At 39.3% G+C, this 19,224-nt stretch overlaps 1 protein-coding gene across 1 annotated transcript in view; it reads left to right on the forward strand.

Moving 5' to 3' along the window:
* The first annotated feature begins 3,598 nt into the window (after positions 1-3,598).
* Positions 3,599-19,224, forward strand: part of PDGFC (platelet derived growth factor C) — a 131,831-nt gene continuing 116,205 nt past the window's right edge. Inside the window, exon 1 of the mRNA XM_069855854.1 lies at positions 3,599-3,971. Coding sequence (XP_069711955.1) covers positions 3,860-3,971 — 112 coding nt within the window. The 5' untranslated portion in view covers positions 3,599-3,859. The remainder of the gene's footprint in view (positions 3,972-19,224) is intronic.

Consider the following 19,224-nt stretch of genomic DNA (forward strand, 5'->3'; position numbering starts at 1 on the left):
GCTACACATCTCTAGAAGCATTTTCCTTCGGTTGTGCATCATGCATCGTGCCTAAAAATGGGCTTGTCCCTCAGCCTTTTCCTGTTTTCTGCAAAAATATCGCGTTCCTCACCATATTCCTTCTCAGGAAAGAAATACAGTATTTATCTTGTAGAGTAGATGGGAGGGAAGTCTTTCTGAAAAAAAGCATATAGGAGAAGTATGCTTCCTTGCAGAACTTGCTTGGGATATCTAAAGCTCTCTGAAGACAGTTGAGACCTCTTGGTATCAGTTCAAATCACAAAGGGCGGTCTGTGTATACCTATGCATCTTGCTAATTCCAGCCCATTTCCACAGGTAGCTGCGGGGAATCCGTGTTGTTTTGAAGTGGTGAAGGGACAAAGGGTGGACTGTCCACTCTGCCGGTGCTGTGATGATGCTATTTTGACTTTGGTGTGGGGAATTCTTTCTGTTGATGTAAGTGAAGTTTGTGAAGACTGTATTTTAAATGATAATACTTGAAGTCATTTCAAGGATATTTATAGTTCAGAGGTACAAAGGCTATACACCATCACAGTAAGTCTCTGGAGTCCTAACAGGCCACATTCCCATTGCCTTCTCAAGTCAGTAGGTCTCAATAATATTATTTCTGGAACAGATGCAAAATACATTCCTGTGGAATAATCCAGACAATTCAAATTTTATTCAAGAACAAGAAACACTGTTTCAAATAGTTCTAAATGTACATAAAAGTTCTAAAAAAAACCAGAGACCTAAAACAATCTGAAAATGTGTCAGATCAGCATGGTTATTATGCAGTGCAAAGTCTCAAAGTATTTGAAGATGGCAATTAATGGAGAAATGTCTGTTGCAATATTTAAATTAAAAATACTTGATAGACAATATATAGACTATACTACAAAACCTTTTGAAAAAAAAATTGTCTTTGATGCAACGTCAAAAAGAATACATAGTGTAAATTAGTTGTGAGATCAGATATGACATGGTGACTGATACAAAAGACAAAGGCTGAAGTGCAATTGTCAGCGTGAAGAAAAGTTAAGAACGCAGTTTTATGCAGTTTAAAATACATATTATGGATTTAGAAAAGAATGTGAACATTATGTTAGCAAATTACTAGTGAGTCTTAATTATATCCAGGCAAAACTACTACACTATGGAGTCAACAAAAATCTTAGATGCATCAGCGCTGTGGTCCCAAGTGAAATTCAATACTGGCAACGCAATGTGCGCTGTCAGGAATGATCTGAACTATGCATATTAATTTATTATAATTATCAAACCATTCAGAATATTTTTTCAATTTCTGTGGGCCTCCACATGAGTAGATCTAATTAAATGGTAGAGGCATGCATAAGGAATACTGTATACAACAAAATGTTTCATCTGGACTACATAGGTTAAGATTAGGCCTTAACTTGGAGTGTCATGTTCTGGTTGCCCCATGCCAAAAAACCCCATAACAAAAAAGATGGGACTCTGAAAACTTAAAGGTATAGAGATATTTAGATGAAAATGGTAGTAAAAATGCCTAACTGGGAAAGGATATGATAAGACTATAACACAGAAAATGAACAGGGTAGAGAAGTAAAATAGTTTATATTTACCTGTTTTCATAATGCAAACACATACACATACCTGGTGAATCTGGAGAACAATTGCATTAAAAATAAACACAGATAGCTGGTGATGAATGCTTAGCATGAATTTCAGAGAAGATTTGACATTTACAAGGATAAGGGTTACCACACAAAATACTTTGGATGGGATCTACAAGAGCATTTTTTTAAAGAAGTAGAGCCTTAATGACTGAAAATGTACTCTGATCTTCAGTTGCAGGAGGTTTAGAATGAAAGCTTCCTCCCCAGGCAGTGTTATTCCATATTTATCCACTATGCGGGTTCTTGCATTTTCCTTTGAAAAGTCAGAGCCAGAATGCCAGATGAAACACTGCTCTGATACAGCCTAGATTTCCAAAGCTATGTGAGATATCAGATCCTTTACTTTTCATGTACACAGTCTGAGACATTAGGTCCATGTTTTTCAGAGGGCGCTTGTCATCAGTTCCCCAAAATACAAAGAATCCCTCAAAATCATCTGGTAATGAAGGTTAAGTTACAGTGTGATACTTCATTTGTTTGACTAAAAAACCCCAATGCTTGTAATCATCAAGAGAGAAGACCTAGAAAGCTGTGCACCGTACTTTTATTTCCATTATAATATAACAACAGTGAAAGCCCAAAAATAATAATAGCAACTATAATAGAAGTAACTACACAGGCTGCCTTGGGCAGTAGCCTTCTTCCTTCACACTGTAATGAAAGGGTTGCTGTTTATGTTATGCTCCAAGTCTGCCTCTTAGAAGACAGCCCAGCTTGACTGGACAGCTTTTGGTTGCTACTAGAAATTCGTCACTTATTAGGAATAGAGGGGGCATTTGTCACTCTCTCAGGGGTTACTTTGGCTGAGGCAAAGAAACAGCTCAGCGGTACAATGGAATAACAGCTCAGTGATATCCTGGATCAAAGGATAGGAAATTCATGTAGTGTGTGCTCAAGGCTCCAGTCATGCAGACTCAGTTTCTCTCTTGCGTATCTCGCACAGACGGTGAGTGAGACCATGGCTGCACAGGTCTTCCCGTTTATCTTCCATATCATCTCAGAGCTATGGGAGCTGAAGTCCCCATTAAAAAACAGTGCCAATACTTCGCAGTTGAGAGAAAAGATTTGTCTTTCCTGATGCTTCTCTTGCCCTCCTGGTATCTAGTAAGTGTTCAGTCTTTCTACCCAGACCTATCACATACACAGGGTTGATGTCCTCTTCTAAGGAAACTAGAAATGCCGCCTCTTGCAGAGAAGCTTGAGCACAGCATCATCTCAATGGGCACTGCATATCATCAGTCCTTTTAGTCCTCATGGGCCTTCATGGGGGGGTGCAACACTCCTCACCATAAATTCAGTCCTGATTTCTGAAGATACAGAAAGAAAAAGAGCCCTGTCTGCTTTACAGACACCACTGAGTACAACCCAGCGTTTCAGCAAGAGAGGAATAGGTGTAAAAAGTTGAACCTGTTTCTGCCTGCTTACGTAAATGTTAGAGATCTAATTTCAGGGTCATCAAAACAGCGAGTTCTGCGAAAAGAAAAATAATCCATACCCAGAGCCTTTTTAAAACCTCCTCTCCGCGTTTTATTTCCCAGCGTCAAGGACACGCTCCAGACGAAATGTTTAACTAAGCATCAAATTTGCAAGCACGAAGCCAATTACGGTAATAACGACCTAGTAAACAAACCCCGGGAAGCCGGGACGGCGTCTCCCCCTAATTCCCAAGCCCAGAAACTGGACCCGGACCACGGTGCCTTTGGAGAGGGGTGGGCGGGGGCTGCGGGGCGGAGAGGGGGGAGCCCGAAGCCTCGGTCCGAGCTGGCGGGGAAGGTTATTAGTGCGGGAGCGCCGCCCCCGCGTCCCGCCCCCCCGCGCCTCCCCCGCCGCTCCCGCTGACAGGTGCGCGCTGCTCCGCGGCTGCAGCCTCCGCCGGCCCTGGGGAAGCTGGCTGCGTCCAGAGTTTTTTTTTTGCTTTGATTTTTTTTTTTTTTATTAAAGCGAGGAAAAAAAAAAAAAGAGAAGATAAATTAAAAAAAAAAAACAAACCCACGAACAAAACGTGGAGACGCAGAAAAAGAGCTCTAGGAAAAAAAGTTTTGGATGGGAGTATGTGGAAACTACCCTGCAGTTCTCCGCCGGCAGAGCAGGCTCAGTGCCGCCTTCTCCCCAGCGGCGCAGCCCGCGCCGGGCGCTGCTGAGCGACGCCTCGGAGCGGCGCCGCCAGTGCCTGCAGAGCCCCTCGCCCCGCCGGCCCAATGCTCCTGCTCGGGCTGCTCCTGCTGACAGCTCCGCTGGCCGGACGGAGGCTCGGGGCCGCCGCCGAGTCCGACCTCAAGCTCGCCTTCCCCGGCGCCAAGGAGCAGAACGGTAAGGGGCCGCGGCAGAGCGGCGGCTCCGCGGGGCTCCGCGCCCGCGCTGGGGAAAGCGCCGCGCGAAACGGGAGCGGGAGAGGCCGCCGGGCGCCTGCCCCGCGAAGGGAAAAGGGGGCGGCGGCCGCCAGGGACCCGAAGCCGGCTCGGAGGCTCCGTCCCCGGCGCTCGGAGGTGCCCGACGCCCCCTCCCCGCCGCGCACCTTTGTGTGGCCGGAGCGCTGCGCCCGGCGCTGGGGGGGGGGGGGGGGGGGGGAAGGGAGGCGGGGGTCCCGGTGTCCCTGCGGGAGTGAGGGGTGTGTTGTGCGGGCTGGAAGCGAGCTGATCCCGCGGAGGAAATGGGAATTACTTTCAAACTTTCAAGTGTACCTGAAATGTTTAGAGAACTCTCAAACGCCAGTTCCCTTGGGCTGGAGCTGCGCAGAGCTGGAGAAAGGCTCCTTTCATGCAGCTTCAGGGTGTGTAATTTGCTTAGCCTCTGAACTCCATATGATTTACATTATTCAGATTTTTAAGCGCCTTTCCTCTTGATCTGCTATTACAAAGTCATTTTAAGGAATATTTTACAAACTGAGCTGTTACATACTGCATGCAGCCGCCCCTTAGGGGCGGCTGCATGCAGTATGTAACAGCTCAGTTTGTAGAATATCTAAAATTAAGGCTGTTAGTCTACATCCAAAGAACCCTTGGGGCTCAATGTTCTTGTATGTGTGTGTGTGTAATATAGTACTTTGCACACCAGGTAGAATGAGCTTTCTCCCTGGGCACAAACCAATGCAAAAGGCCAAGCTGTGAGCCCTCAAAACTCTTTGAAGTGTAATGAAATAACTCAGAAATGCAGATTCGAGGCAAATTCGGTTCTCTCAACTTTGAACTTGGGACTCCCTGGAAAAAAAAAAAAAAAAAAAAAACCCAACATGTATTCTACGTCATATCTTTTAATAGAAAGCAAAGTTTCAGAGACCTCCACAAGTGCTCTGTGAGTGCATTGAATATGCAATGCACTTAGGAAACTTGGCAGGAAAGATTAATACAGCTGTGGGCTGCTAACTCGAGGATATATGGCACCTGCGGACTGTCGGAGCTGCTGATCAAAGAGCAGCACAAGGATCAATCTCTAATCAGAGCCACTGCGAAGGGCCAGAGGAAAGTGATCAAAAGACTAGGAGACCTGGCTGTTCTGACAGGAAACCGATCAGACTTTGTGCACCGTACAGGAAATTATCTGCTCCGTGTGAGAAATCGCTCATTTTTTACCCCTTCCCAGTTTACCTGGCATGTAGAGGCTTTGGGGCACCAGCCTGTGACGAAATGGACTTGGCACCAGTGCACTAAAGTCTTACGCTGTTATGCTGTGTTTTGTTAAATTTGCATGGTGTGCGTATGAAGCGTATCGACACATAAAGAATTATTGCTTTGCCTTAACTTTGTCAGGAGTGAAAAGAAACCTGCTACGCTGTCAGTCTGCTCTAAGTGGCTTGTTACAGGATAAAGCATCTGGGCCCTGAAGGGCCACCAGGGTCTGACAGTGGGAGCACAACAATAAAGCGTGAAAGGTAGATCACACAGCATAGAAGCAAACCTGACTTAAATAGATGTAAGCGTAGATAAGAATACATGACCACACAAACTAGATTCTGTTCACATATATCAGAAGCACAGCTGCCTTAGGTCAGGCTTCAACTGGTTTACAATGCAATTTGGCATGCTCCAAGTTAGTCACCGTGTCTTGCAACAAATGCAAAGCCCAGGAGAATTAACAACAGCAAAAAAGTGCCCTGAAACTGTATCTTGTGGTATTTTATACTTACAGCAGTTCAGGTTCTTCTTGTAGTTTACTTGAGCTTAATTTCTAGTTGTTCAATTGCAAATCTTATTTTAAAAATTAGCACAAGTTTAGGTACAGTTAAGTACTAACCCCTGTCTTTTCTTAACTGATTTTAATTATTTGGGGGATTGGTAACACTGGTCAAACCAGTTCTTACTTGATTTAATTAGAGTGATTTTTACACTCTGCTGCAATCTAAAGATTGTGTAGCTTTTAGCTAGAGGCAGATTAAAACTCCCTGGAGTATTAGAATGAGATATGGCTGTTCGCGTGCCAAATAATCTTTGGTCAAAAGAGAGAGAGATTTTTCACTCCTGCAGTCTACAAATAAAAATTCTGTCCTCTACTTGTAAAACTGCTAAATGGTCAAGAAGTTTTGCAGTAGAATGGATTAGTGTTACTCAGCTGCGCTTACAGGTGCTGTAGCTATTGCATCAAGGTGATACCGAAGATATGTATGACCAGTTATTGAGTCAGTTGGGCTACTTGTGTTACAAAGAGTGAGCTTTGTGTGTGTGTGTGTGTGTGTATATATGTATATATAAAGCAAGAGAGTTGTAAAAAGTATAAGGCTGATTTTTTATTATTAGTTTTATTTATTTATTAGCAAAGTGATCACTAATTTCAAAATCACAATTTGATTTATTTACTAAATGTGGATATAAGGAGTTCTTATTTGTGAGGCATAGTGATTATCATGTTAGATGGCAATTTCCTACTGTATATATTTCTTTGTAATTGTAGTTAGATATTCTTAGAACACAGTATTTTGCTGCTACTTTGCAGGAACTCAGTGTAATGATTGCTGTGGGGCCAGCGTAGCTTCATTTGAAACCATTTAAAACTACTACCTTGTTTTTATTGGCTCCTCTGTTAGAGTCAGATTTTCTTTCAAACAGATTTTATTTGTAAACTCTGCTTGACAGTAAGGACTTTCATGCAACTTCTTTGAAAAATACCTGTTTATCTTTAATGTTTTTATTTGTAATTCAACTGAGAAACTATTCATATGGAGGATTAAAGAAGTTTCTGGAAACTGAAGTAGTGGTAAACGTTGTGTACAGCAATGGCTCCCATTTATATGGATGGTTTCATTTCCATAGTTCTTTGTCCCATTGAAAAATTGATTATGCTTTGAAGGGGTTTTCATACTTAGGTGATATTCTCAATTCTCTTGTGGCTGATGTATTTATTACTGTTTTTCCATACCGAAGTAAAAGGATCAAGAAAAACTGCTCACAGTTTATTTTGAGGAACAAACTTAATCATGTCCATATTCAATTGGATTACTTGAGTGATTTATTTCTTCTTTCTGTTATAGCTCTTGCTACTTTTCCATCTACTTTTACTTATTTTTTTCTTTACATATTATCTTCATCCCGTTTCTGTAGTTTCAACAGTGTCTGAGGGAACTCTTGGTGGATTGAGTTATGTGAATGACTGAATCCTAATGACTTACCTCTGGTGGCCTGAGTGCACCTGCTTATGTGGTATTTTTAATTTAATCTAAATTTCAATTACAACATGAGATAGCAGGAGTACAAGTTCTGTGTTCTTGGCTGTATTAGGACAAGATATGATAGATATTTAAATGAATTTTGCTAAGCTATCAGCTGTTAAGAATTCCATATGAGGATGTCTTTATGGAAAATAATGAAAACAGTACAATGTCTCTTGTCCCATCCCTGGAAACATTCAGGGTCAGGTTGGACAAGGCTCTGATTAACCTCATCTGGCTGAATATATCCCTGCTCACTGCAGGTGCGGTTGAACTAGATGACCTTTAAAGGTCCCTTCCAAACCAAACAATTCTATAATTCTGCTATAAGCAATGAAGTGTACAGATTTATGTGGCGTGTGCATCTAAAATGTAGTAATGAATGACTTCAGAAGGCCAAGAAACTGAGGTCTGTTTGCAACTCACCAGGGCCGACTAATTAGAAATATTGTTTCTCCTGTAGTCAATTTCAAGTGTGAACAAACAGCAGTGTGTAGGGTTGCTTAAATAAATCTTATAAAACCAAAGCACTTATTTGATTTCTGTCAGTCCTGAAGCACGTGTAATGTACCAGTTATGATTGATCTTTTGATAGCTCTTTGTTTCTTTTAAGGTTTTTCCTTCTTCCCTCCCATGAATAAAAGCTCTTATTATTAAGATGCACTAATTGATAACTTCATGATGTATTTCTTAAATCTTCTGAAATGGAAAAGATTTATGTTGCTTAAAAAACAACAGGGGCCCTTGAGCTGGAGTTTGAGACTCTCATATCTCAGGCTGTCTTTGGGATGCAGCTGTAACTGAGCAAGTAGCTGAAGTGCCGGAGGGAGCTTCTGTCATCACCTCAGCATGTGTATGGCCTGACATGCCTCCTCACAACCACCTGGAAGATTCACTGGTTTGTGTATCTCCAAAGGAAGCTTCCAGCTTATTTGGGGACAGAGACTGGATCACAATGTAGAGTTTCTGGTTAAGTTCAGTTGACTCAGGCTGAACACCTGAAAGAGCGTGTGGGTGTCCCAATGATGCAGCACATTGAATCCTTGTGCTTTCACTTGATTCCGGTCATTTAACTGCAAAGTTTTCTCTTATAAAACAACATACTTCAAAGCAATATGATAGGATCATAGAATAGTTTGGGTTGGGAGGGACCTTAAAGATCATCTAGTTCCAACCCCCCTGCCATGGGCAGAGACATCCTGCTAGATCAGGTTACACAAGGCCCCATCCGACCTGGCCTTGAACACCTACAGGAATGAGGCAGCCACAACTTCCCTTGGCAACATGTTCCAGTGTCTCACCACTCTCATGGTGAAGAAATTCTTCCTAATGTCTAGTCTAAATCTGCCCTTCTCCAGCTTATATCCATTCCCCCTTGTCCTATCACCACAAGTTTTTATGAATAATCCCTCTCCAGCTTTCTCGTAGGCTCCTTTTAGGTACTGGAAGGTCACTCTAGGATCTCCTTGGAGCTTTCTCTCCTCCAGGCTGAACAAGACCAACTCTCTCAGCCTGTCCTCGTACGTAAGGTGCTCCAGCCCTCTGATCATCTTTGAACCCTCCTCTGGACGCGTTCTAATAGCATGGATTGGCGCTACCTCTGCTAACTCTTGTTGAGTTGATGAGTGCCAGTACAGTCTGAATACTGCTGGGCAGCAGAAATTTTCTTCATTTTCAGAAGATAAGGAAGTATAAAATATGAGCACATGACACGTAAAGGGAAACCTGATAACAATGCAATTTTTCTCAAGTTTAATCTGTTTCTGTTTAATCCAAGACTTGTTTTGAAATGTTTTAGAACCCTTTTCCTGGAAAGTGAAGAGTTGCACCACATCATCTTTTGACTTCAAGCAAAAGTTTGTGGCAAAGTAGAGAAGTTCTATAACACTGCAATAAATTGCAGAAAGTTTTTAAAATTGTGTCTTGTCTTTGTAGCAGACTTTTGATGTATTAGTTGCTATTCAGCAGAGTACTGCTTGGGATTTTTGTCCTGCTGCTTCTCTCAATTTCTTCTTTTAGGTAAAAGTAAGGGTTTTAAAAGCACAGACATTTTGCTACTTGTCCCAAAAGACACTCCAGGCTTTCCATATCTTTGTTAAATGTCTTGAATGGAATTTAGGGCAGAAACACAAAATCTTTTTTTTTTTTTTTTTCTTTTCCAGTAACTAGTTCTTATTAAGTTTGCAGATCAGACTTTAAACCTTTATGTCATGTCATTTGTGGGTTTTTAGTTTATTTTTCCATTAGATACAGAGATCTATAACAGAGAAGAAACATGGGGCATACCTTGAGGTGCTGATGGCTGTACTACCAAAGGGCTTATGTTGAGCTTTGTCTTCACATAAACATAATGTAGTTTGTATGTTATAACTTTATCCTAGCTTTGAGTATCATTATTACATAGTCAACATGTAATAGCAAAGTATTTGTTGTGTATTATAGCAGAGTGGTTTGGGGGATTTTTTGCCGTTGGGTAGTTGCTGCTTTTTTGATTTTTGCTGTGTCTGGTGGTTCCTGATTACTAGAAAGAGGATGCACTGTGCAAGCCTACTTCCCTTAGCGGGAAATGAGCCTTCTCAATTGCCTTATAGATAGCTCTTGACTTTACCAGAGCACTAGGCCTTTCATTTTTTAGTCACAGAATATGTGTCATAGAAAAATACTGTCTGATATGTAAGCATATTAAGAATCGATCTGTACATAAGTAGTCTTTCAGCGTGAACCTGTATGATTTAGAAAATGTTACACAACAGAAAATTACTACAGCTATCAGGTAGAAATGCAGTTAATTTAGTAGCACTTAGGTACTAGCACTCTGTATGAGTGCACTCTGTATGAGTGCTTAGTTTCAGAGTTTGAGAAATTAATTGTACATTAAAATCTACTCACTCCTGTAATTTCCTTTCAGGGAAACTTTTGCAGCTTTTGTTTGAATGTGAAATACTTTTATTAAAGTAGGTAAGAGAAAATTCAAAATGTGCTGTCGTGAAGCAAAAATATAAATTTGTGTTTTCTAGATACTTCATTAAATTGTAGGATGTTATTTCTAGGTGGCAATGCCAGGAAAAATTGTCCGTGCCTCCACCCATAGGCATCTTAGCCTAAGCTTTCATCTGTCTTCTGATCTTCTCTTCTTGACAACCTTCTACTGAGATTTTGTAAAGATACTCAGTGTTACATTGTGTTATTTATGCTTAATTTCATGATCCTACATTATAGTAAGCAGTTCTCTTTTATATGAAGACACCCGATCTTAAAAAACTTGTACGGTAGCACCTCCGCATGTTTTCATGACCTTCTGTAGAAACTGATTAGCTTGTCTGGGTGAGGCCAGGCAGGACTCTAGACACTCATTGAGTATGTCTTATACACAAAGAGTACAAGAACTATTACAAAATCAATGTAAAAGAAAGCCTAACTAATTCCTCCTTTAGGCCTTCTGTGTTACGGTTAGCAATGCCTGTCTGTCTTCTGAGTTCTATTAGTTCTATTGGAAATAATCCCTTGTTAAGCATGCCTACAATTGTGGACTTTGGCATTCACCTTGTGTAGGCATGACTGTATATTTACAGTGGGCTCATAGGCTGCTTGGCTCATTGTCACTGTTGATTCCTCTGAACCCCTGTGAGTGTGTGCCACCCCTCAGCCCATGTCAGTGCGCTTTTAACCTTTGTTGACTAGACTGTCAAGTGAGTTTGTTGCAACTCAAGTTAAAAGAACTCATCAGCTGTTTAGTTAAGTTGCTTTGAGCTGCTGGATTGTTATTTCCTAGTGTGGCTGTCTTTATTCAAGCTGGGCTAATTTAAGACTATGCAGGTTAACTCTGCAGTGAAGATGTTCATAGTGCTAGTAGCTGCTTTGTTTTCATATGCAGGTGTTTGGGGCTGTGGAAAGAGAATATGAGTTAAACTCCCATGTACTGCAGTCCAACACAGTACAGGCAGAAATAGCATTTGAACATGAAATTAGAAACTGTTCAAAGTTTATCTGCCATGTAGTGGCATTCATAATAGTGAGAAAGGGAGAGTTGTGAGGGAGTAGCCAGTAACATCTTTTTTCAATGGCAATGTGCCTTTTTGTGAACTAATCAGTTTTAACAAACTCAAGGAGAAATTTCAGTACTTTGGGCTTTCAGGCAGTGGAGGAATAGAGGTACTCTTTGACCTAGAAGAATCTCCTTAAAACATCTGTGTTTGTAATGATACCTTGAATTAATGCACCATACAGCATAAGTTTAATGAATAATTTATGAATGTTATTAACTGTATTAAAATTGTTGCATGGTTCGATTTAATCACTGTTGTACTGATTTCTTTGTATGAAGTGCAAGGTGTGCAGTGGTTCTGAATAAAGCCAAGTGAAGGACAAGGCAGCAGCTGAGAGGCCGAGGCTTTCCTCTTTGGTCATGCACCTTGCCACCACTGTGGCCAGAAGCAGAAATCATTGTTTTGAATTCATCAGTTCTCTGTTTTCTAGGTGAACAGTGGTGTTAGTTGGCTACCTATCCTTTTATGTTTCCTGTGATACTACAGCTCTACTAAAGGAAGCAAGGGAGGATTTCCAAGCTTTCAGCAGATGTCTGGCTTCACTGGTGATAACTTTGAGTGCTGGATTTAAACTCCTTTAATCACCCTGATGTGGCTTTTCTTGAAATGTTAAGTCAGCCTTTCTCAGAAAAAAACAGAGAATGTCTCTGGAAAAATAAGCAATGCTGCTTGTTTCCTGTACGTTTAATCCCTTTTTGCACTGCTTCTACTGTAACGTTCTTATTTTGAATTGCCAATAAATTATAGGGGGAGCAGGAGGTTAGATGCTGCAGTAATTAGGGAATTTGTCTGGTATTCTGACAAATGGTCTTCAAACTAGGTTCAGGCAGTAAAAGTAAGGTATGGTGCTTTTTCTGTAGTTTTGGTATTCTATATCTTTAAACCATTACTCAGATTGGCATAAATCAGCAAAGTTGTGATTTGCTGTGAAGCAGCATGTAAAACAGCAGGGCGTGTGTGTCATATTTGAAGAGTAACTTACACTAAAAAAATGGTTTGGGAGATAATCTTAGCACACCTCCCATGTAAATCCATAGCTGTTAATCTCTATGCCACTTTTCAAGTACCATTTGTTTAAAAGCACACAGAGTGAGAAAATGACTTTGCTGGAAGAGGCACTGATTTGTGAAATAATGCATATTATCTCTTAATTTAATTGATGTCTTTAGCTATAATCTTTTCCACAAAATTCAGTTGTCCAGTCTTTTACTAAACTGTCATTTGGGGAGCTTCATTGAATGAGATTTGCATGTTAGCAACTACAATATCTAGAAGCTTTGTTTTAATTTTTTTTACTTTTTAAAATTTTTTTTTATTTTGTAACCATCTGGCTGTCTTTGCCCTTGTTCACACCAATCAGAGACATGAGTCCTTGGGACTCCAGGTTCCTCCTTGCCAGGAAACCAGCACTCATTTTATACAATAGTTAAACATTGAGAGAGAAACATGGCACAGGAAATTCTTTTGCTGTGTGTGAAGGTATGGCATTTCCAAACTGAAAATGTTGTTCTGACTATTTCACCGGTAGTGGTGAGTTATACGAGGCCACTTCCAACTGCAGAGAGTTTGTTTCACTCGCTTGTGGTTCTGGGGCTCATTCAAATGCTCTAAAACAAAATAAAAGGAATGGATGTAATAACTCCTTTATGGAAAAGTCATAAAAAGCTACAGGCCCGTGTAAACAAATTGGGTCATTTACAAGATGTTTAAGTGATGGATATTGAGTCCAAATTCAAAGGTGTGGATTAGGTTTTACAGTCATCTTGACTGAATTTTGCCCTCAACAAGACTTTCTTTTTTTTTTTTTTTTTTTTTTCCTGCCAGAGTGCCTTGACAGTACAGATGGCAAATTCTCAGAAATGGTGTTTTCAAACATTTCAGTGCATCCAGAATGAAGCTGAGAAACCGGAAAACAATCCAGTAGTATGATTTGATCTTTTCTTCAGTAAATGAAGGGCCTTTCTTGATCCTCATGGTTACATTGTAAAACTGTAGGAGAACTTTGTAGCATTCCTGGGGAAAATAAACTAAAAGTTTCCTTTCTGCATTCAAACATGCCTGAACTAATTACAAGGCAACTGTTTTGGCTCTCTCCTCTGTTCCTATAAGTAGATTTGCAAGAACAGTAGTGACTGTGATCCAAGTTAAACTGGCACTAGTCACAGAAACTTATGTTGGCCTGTATCTATGGTGTGTCAACTCACAAGACCCTTGTGACTCATTTCATCACTTGCTGGAGAGTACTGAACAAGTGGAGTGGAAAAGAGGATAGCATGTTCAAATATATTCTGCAGGGTTATTTCTACGCTTCAGTGTAAACATAAACTTATGTGTGGACAATTTTCTCAAGTTTGGGGAAAGCTCATTGATGTTAGCTACTATAGGGTGCTTTCTTTCTCATGAAATGTGGCTGCTCAGCTCTGCTGTTACCAATGCAGCTTCAACTACCTTTCATAACCCTTCATGCACTAAATTCTGCAGTTAATTTCAAAATGAAAAGAACTCAGTGCAAGTCTGGAGTTAGCTGCAATCAACTGTACATGGGTGAAGCCACCTTATTGTATGTACAGCACTAACTAATGAGCTGTTGATTCATCTTTTAGATAACTGATACTGTGCCTGTGAAAATTATAGTTTCTACTTGGGAAGTGTATCTGTGTGATTATACAGTATTTGAAGAGGTCATTCAGAAAGTGATTCAAATGAATGTTGCTTTGTACAGTGTTGGTTGTAAAAAGTTTATATTTATATTATTGACAATTTGTGAATGTGAGCAAGTTCTTTGTATTTTTCAAAAAAGCAAGAATCTTTTGTTTTGAGTTGGCTTGGGCAAGCAGTGTAAAGTATTTTGACTGTATTAAAAATGGGTTAGCAGTATGTTAAATGTGTCCCTAAACATTCAATATAAGAAATAGTGTGTAGTTTAAGTAGTAATCCTGTACGTTTATATAAAGATCGACTAGTGCTAGGTAATGTGGGTAGTAATATTTATATGTCACTTCCATTTTCTCGGGTTTGAGAAAGATCTAATCTTTCCTGATTTTCTAGGTGTCAGCTGTTCTTACATTCATTTCATTGTAGGCCAAGAGCGGCTGTTGAACATGTGGATCATAGCCCAATAGGCAGCTTGGATGTGACTGATACACTCTACAGGGGGATGATTTCTCATCTGTGTGGTTGCAGCTGGTTACCACCACATGGTTTCGAAATGTGCATGTGCACCCAGATATTGCTACTGAATACAGAATAGAGTAGCAATTTACTTTAGTCTTGTCACTCCATCCTGCCTTCGGAATCTTAGAAGGCAACTCTGGAACATGGTTTTGGTTTTGTACTTTTGTTTGTTATACGTGAATGATTTTATTGAAGAATCACAGTACTTATCTATATATCTATATCTGTATAACGTCTACTATGTTACCTTGGCTAGTTTAACACTTCAAGTACAGCTACAATATAATGATTTTAGGTTTTAGTCAGAAGTAGCTGTTTCTTCAGTTATATTCGTGGCTTTTCCATCATACATTTTGTAAAGTATTTGTTGTAATAGATTGCATTTAGTTAACTCCTGCCCCTGCTTTAGTCAATCTTTAATATAAAAAGTTGTAAATTTGCTGCTTATTCTAATGCATGCTATTCTATGAACTAGCAATTTATGTTCACTATTCCCTTAAGTGTGAATATTTCCTTATAAATATTGTGTTACTAGATGACTAGCTGTAATCATAGAATTGTAGAATGGTTTAGGTTGTAAGAAACCTTAAAGATCATTCACTTCCAACACCCCCGCCATAAGCAGGGAATCTTTCCACTAGATCAGGTTGCTCAAAGCCCCGTCCAGTCTGTCCTTGAACACTTCCAGAGATTGGACATTCACAACTTCTCTGGACAAGCTGTTCCAGTGCCTCACCACCCTCATAGTGAAGATTTTCTTCCTTACGTCTAGTCTAAATCTACCCTCTTTAGAGTTTATAGCCATTAACCCTCGTCCTATCACTACACGCCCTTCTAAAAATTCCCTCTTTAGGTTTTTTGTGCCCCTTTAGGTGCCAGAAGGATGCCATAAGGAACCCCGTAAGTATTCTTTTCTCCAGGCTGAACAACCCCGACTCTGTCAGCTGTTACTCATAGGAGAGGTGTTCCATCCCTCTGATCATTTTTGTGGCCCTCCTCTGGACCCACTCCAGCAGGTCCTTGTTTGTCTTGTTCTGAGAGCTCCAGAGATGGATGCAATACTCCAGGTGGGGTCTCAGCAGAGCGGAGTTACAGAATCAACCCCCTCAACCTGCTGTTCATGCTTAATCTTTAAACTTAACTGGTGACAATTTAGATAGGTGTAAAAGATACAAAGATATATTGAGAAGTTGTTCACTAAGATAGCCAGAAAGTTTTCATCGTGTATGAGGAATTACACTGAAGTTGAGAATTTATTGGATCTACTTACTACGAAATAAATATATGATGCACCAAGTCATCATTAATTCAAAGCTTAGAAGAAAGAGATATCTAGCAAGATGACTTCTTTTTCAGACTTTTGATTATGTCTGTAAAATGTCAAATTAAATTCAGCAATCATATTAATGTTTTTTATAGTGATTGTGCCTATCTAACTATAAAAATAATTTGCTGCATGTAAATTTTCTATCTAAAAAAAGAGAAATTAATAATAGTTGAAATCTGATAAAGTTTATTTATGGAAAGCAGTATTTGAAAGATAAAAGCTAATAATTCTTTCCTATTTCAAGCATTATTTTCTTTTATAGTTCTCTTTCATTCAGTGCTTCTCCTAAGCTAAGGAATCTGAGCAGTATTAATAACGGGACTTCTACCCTATTTACAGTAAGATATTAATGGTCAGATTGGAAATCCATGCTGCTGATAAGAATTTAAAAATAATTTTACAAGAACTGTAACCAACAATGCTTCTGCCTTCATGCTAAGGTAGAAATGGTCTTTTCCACAATTTGCAGAGTAGTTGAACAATGTCATACGGCATAGAGAAGTGGTATGTGTTGAGAGGTAAAGATGAAGATGAAAGAGAAATCAGTGTTGGAAGTCATTCATAGGAAAAAAATATGCAGTAAACCACACTGCATAGAAACTGTCTTCCTGTGTATCTTTTTTTTTTCTGCAGCAGAACACTGATAAAGGGGCTCCAGCACAGTAACTTCTTTGATTACTAAATCATAGAATCATAGAATAGGATGAATCATAGGACCATAGATTAAATATGGTTAAACTTCTCAGACTGTTGTGCCTAAGTATCTTGTTTTATAAGTCTGTTATGTAGATATCACCTAATTTTTACTTCATGTAAAGGTATTAAAAAGGGATCTTTGGAAGATTTTTCACTGTGACTATCAGGACATGCAACTGTAAACACCTAACGCTACGATCTACTTTTCATAAATACTGGAATATACCAGCTTGATTTGTTCTGCAGCATGGTTAAGAACTCTTTTTGAGGTTCATTTCCTCAAAATATAGGGTGTGTGGGTTTGAAGAGGTAGGTCTTTATTGTCATTCAGCTAAATTTCTGCTAAGTGAGCTTCTAATGCTTCTTTATCTATGCCCTGAGGCTGGCTTATTACAAAGTAATACTGGTAAGTCATTGACTTCGTATTTATGTTATTAGGGAGTGAAGAAAGAAACCAATACTTTCAACTATGATAGTTTTTCATGCTAAAATGTTCTTCAGTGTCATGTAAGCATTTATATTTTTGATGAAGTACAGATAAAAGCAGAAGCTTCTTACGCTTTTTGTCAGTATTGATTTCTCAACATAAGCAATCTCTATTTTTCTCCATTTTCTCTTTGTGTACCAAAATCAAAATATCAGACGTGGCCTTTTGAGTTGCTTGTCTTATGTGGCTAGTAAGTGTGGTTTTAAAAGACAGCTTTGTGCCAGTAATTATCATTACTTTGAACAAAAGCAAATGATGATACTTTAAAAAAAAAATCAAGACAAAAAATGAAACTTAGTCACAATGGAATAATCATATGCGTGTCTTTGAAAACTCCCTATGCTTTCTTTTCTGGCACATGCTTACGTTGCCACTAGGAACCTGATCCTTAAAGCAAGAGTAGAGAACATAACAAACTGCGCAATGGCACCTTGGTGCCAAGAAAGATTCAGTGCAACCATATTTTGTTTTTGTTATTCCTGGCACATTCAGAAAGAATGATTTCATAATGCCTGAAATGTTTCAGAGGAGATACAGGATTTCCAACAAGACCTCTGTCTGTCTGTCTGCCTCTTTCTCAATATCTCCCTTTCCTTTAGCTTTTAATTATTTATATGGGTTGAGGAGCTCTGTTTAGAGCTTGTGTTATACGTCATACTTGTAAGTAGTATTTTTTGTGTGTATGTGTACTTGGAAAAAAAATCAAATGGGAAGGACATAATGTTATTCCCTCTTTAAAGAGTTGTGTTTACAGTTGAGAGTGCCTGTGTTCATTAACCATGGGATGCAGTATTCACGGAAATAAATAATTGCTGTTTGTAGGGCACAGAGAAGCTCATAAGAAGTTAAACCAAACATTATCGAAAATTTTAGCAGTAGTTGTTTCGGCAAGTGAGGATTGAGTGTCGGTTGCATTTTTTTTTTTTTTTTTGAATCATGATCTCTCAAAAAAAGCGTCAATTTGAGCCTGACTTCATTTATGATTGAAAGCTGCCTCCTGGTTGTGATGGACCAACTGACTATTATAAAGTCAGTGGGTGGTTTGGTCAAAATAAGAGTAGTGGAAAACAAGTGCATTCCTGTGGTAAGATGATAGGAGAAAGGAAAATGAAGTAACCAGAAGTGGAACCATTTTGAGGCTGTTAGAAAAATAGTGACTTTAGCCTAAATGAATTCTGCATTTTCGGGGGTTCTTTTTTAAATAAACTGAGCCCTAAGGGAAAAGGGTGTGATCCAGACAATGGTTATAGTGTTGATTTTTGAGTAGGAAGGTCAGCAGCTTGCACCTGCCAAAAAGATTTTAGTCAGAAATGATTTGTCGTGGATGTACATATGGAGGAAGAAGAGCTTTGGTGATTTCTGTCTGTGGACAGCTCTGGAGCCTCTGGAATCATCTTTTGCAGAAATAATATTTATAATGGTCAACATGAGGCTTTCAGTTCTTGGTTAGCATCTGCTTTCTGTCATAGTTAGAGAAGGGCTACAGGGAAGGATCTTGTGTGTAGCTGGAGTGGCCTATGATTTAGCTCTTAAACTGAACAACAACAACAACAAAAACCAACCAAAAAAACTCCCAAAACCTAATCAGTCCTTCTCTTCCAAACAGCAGAAAAACTGCATGGGAAAGCTTGTTTATAAGGATCGACAATGATCAGATCAAAACTAAGGTTTGGTCTTAGAAAATAAAAATAAATGTCTGATCAAATATTTGCCATATTTGCCATAATTTTTCTCCAGATCTTTTCTGTGAAAGATATTAATCATTTCACGTATGTAATGTAAATAGGTGCTTTCCCTGCTGTATAGGAAGAGATGCTAACAAGATGCTGTCTTCTGCAGTTCCATAAATACTGTCTTGAAATAGAAGTGATAGAAACAAGGCAAAAGTAATAATATTTTACAAAATTTAAGAATGTCTTTAAGCAAACAAGATCAAACTCAAAGAATCTGCTTTCATTCTTTGACAATTATGGTTTTGTTTTTCTTTTAAGATGCATACCCTGGTCTTAAAATTCTTGCTGCTCTGTCATTTCCTTCTGTATGTAATTTAGCTTTGCTAGATTTTCTTTCTTTTACAGACAGTACCTGGTACATTAGTTTTGAGTACATTTTTTCCCCTTACTTCTTCAAATGTCTATTTACAAAAACCAGTTCAAATAAGCAATATTTATATTCAAAGAGATTGATTGCAGATA

Source organism: Phaenicophaeus curvirostris, chromosome 4 (assembly GCF_032191515.1).
Source record: "Phaenicophaeus curvirostris isolate KB17595 chromosome 4, BPBGC_Pcur_1.0, whole genome shotgun sequence".
Classification (NCBI taxonomy): domain Eukaryota; kingdom Metazoa; phylum Chordata; class Aves; order Cuculiformes; family Cuculidae; genus Phaenicophaeus; species Phaenicophaeus curvirostris.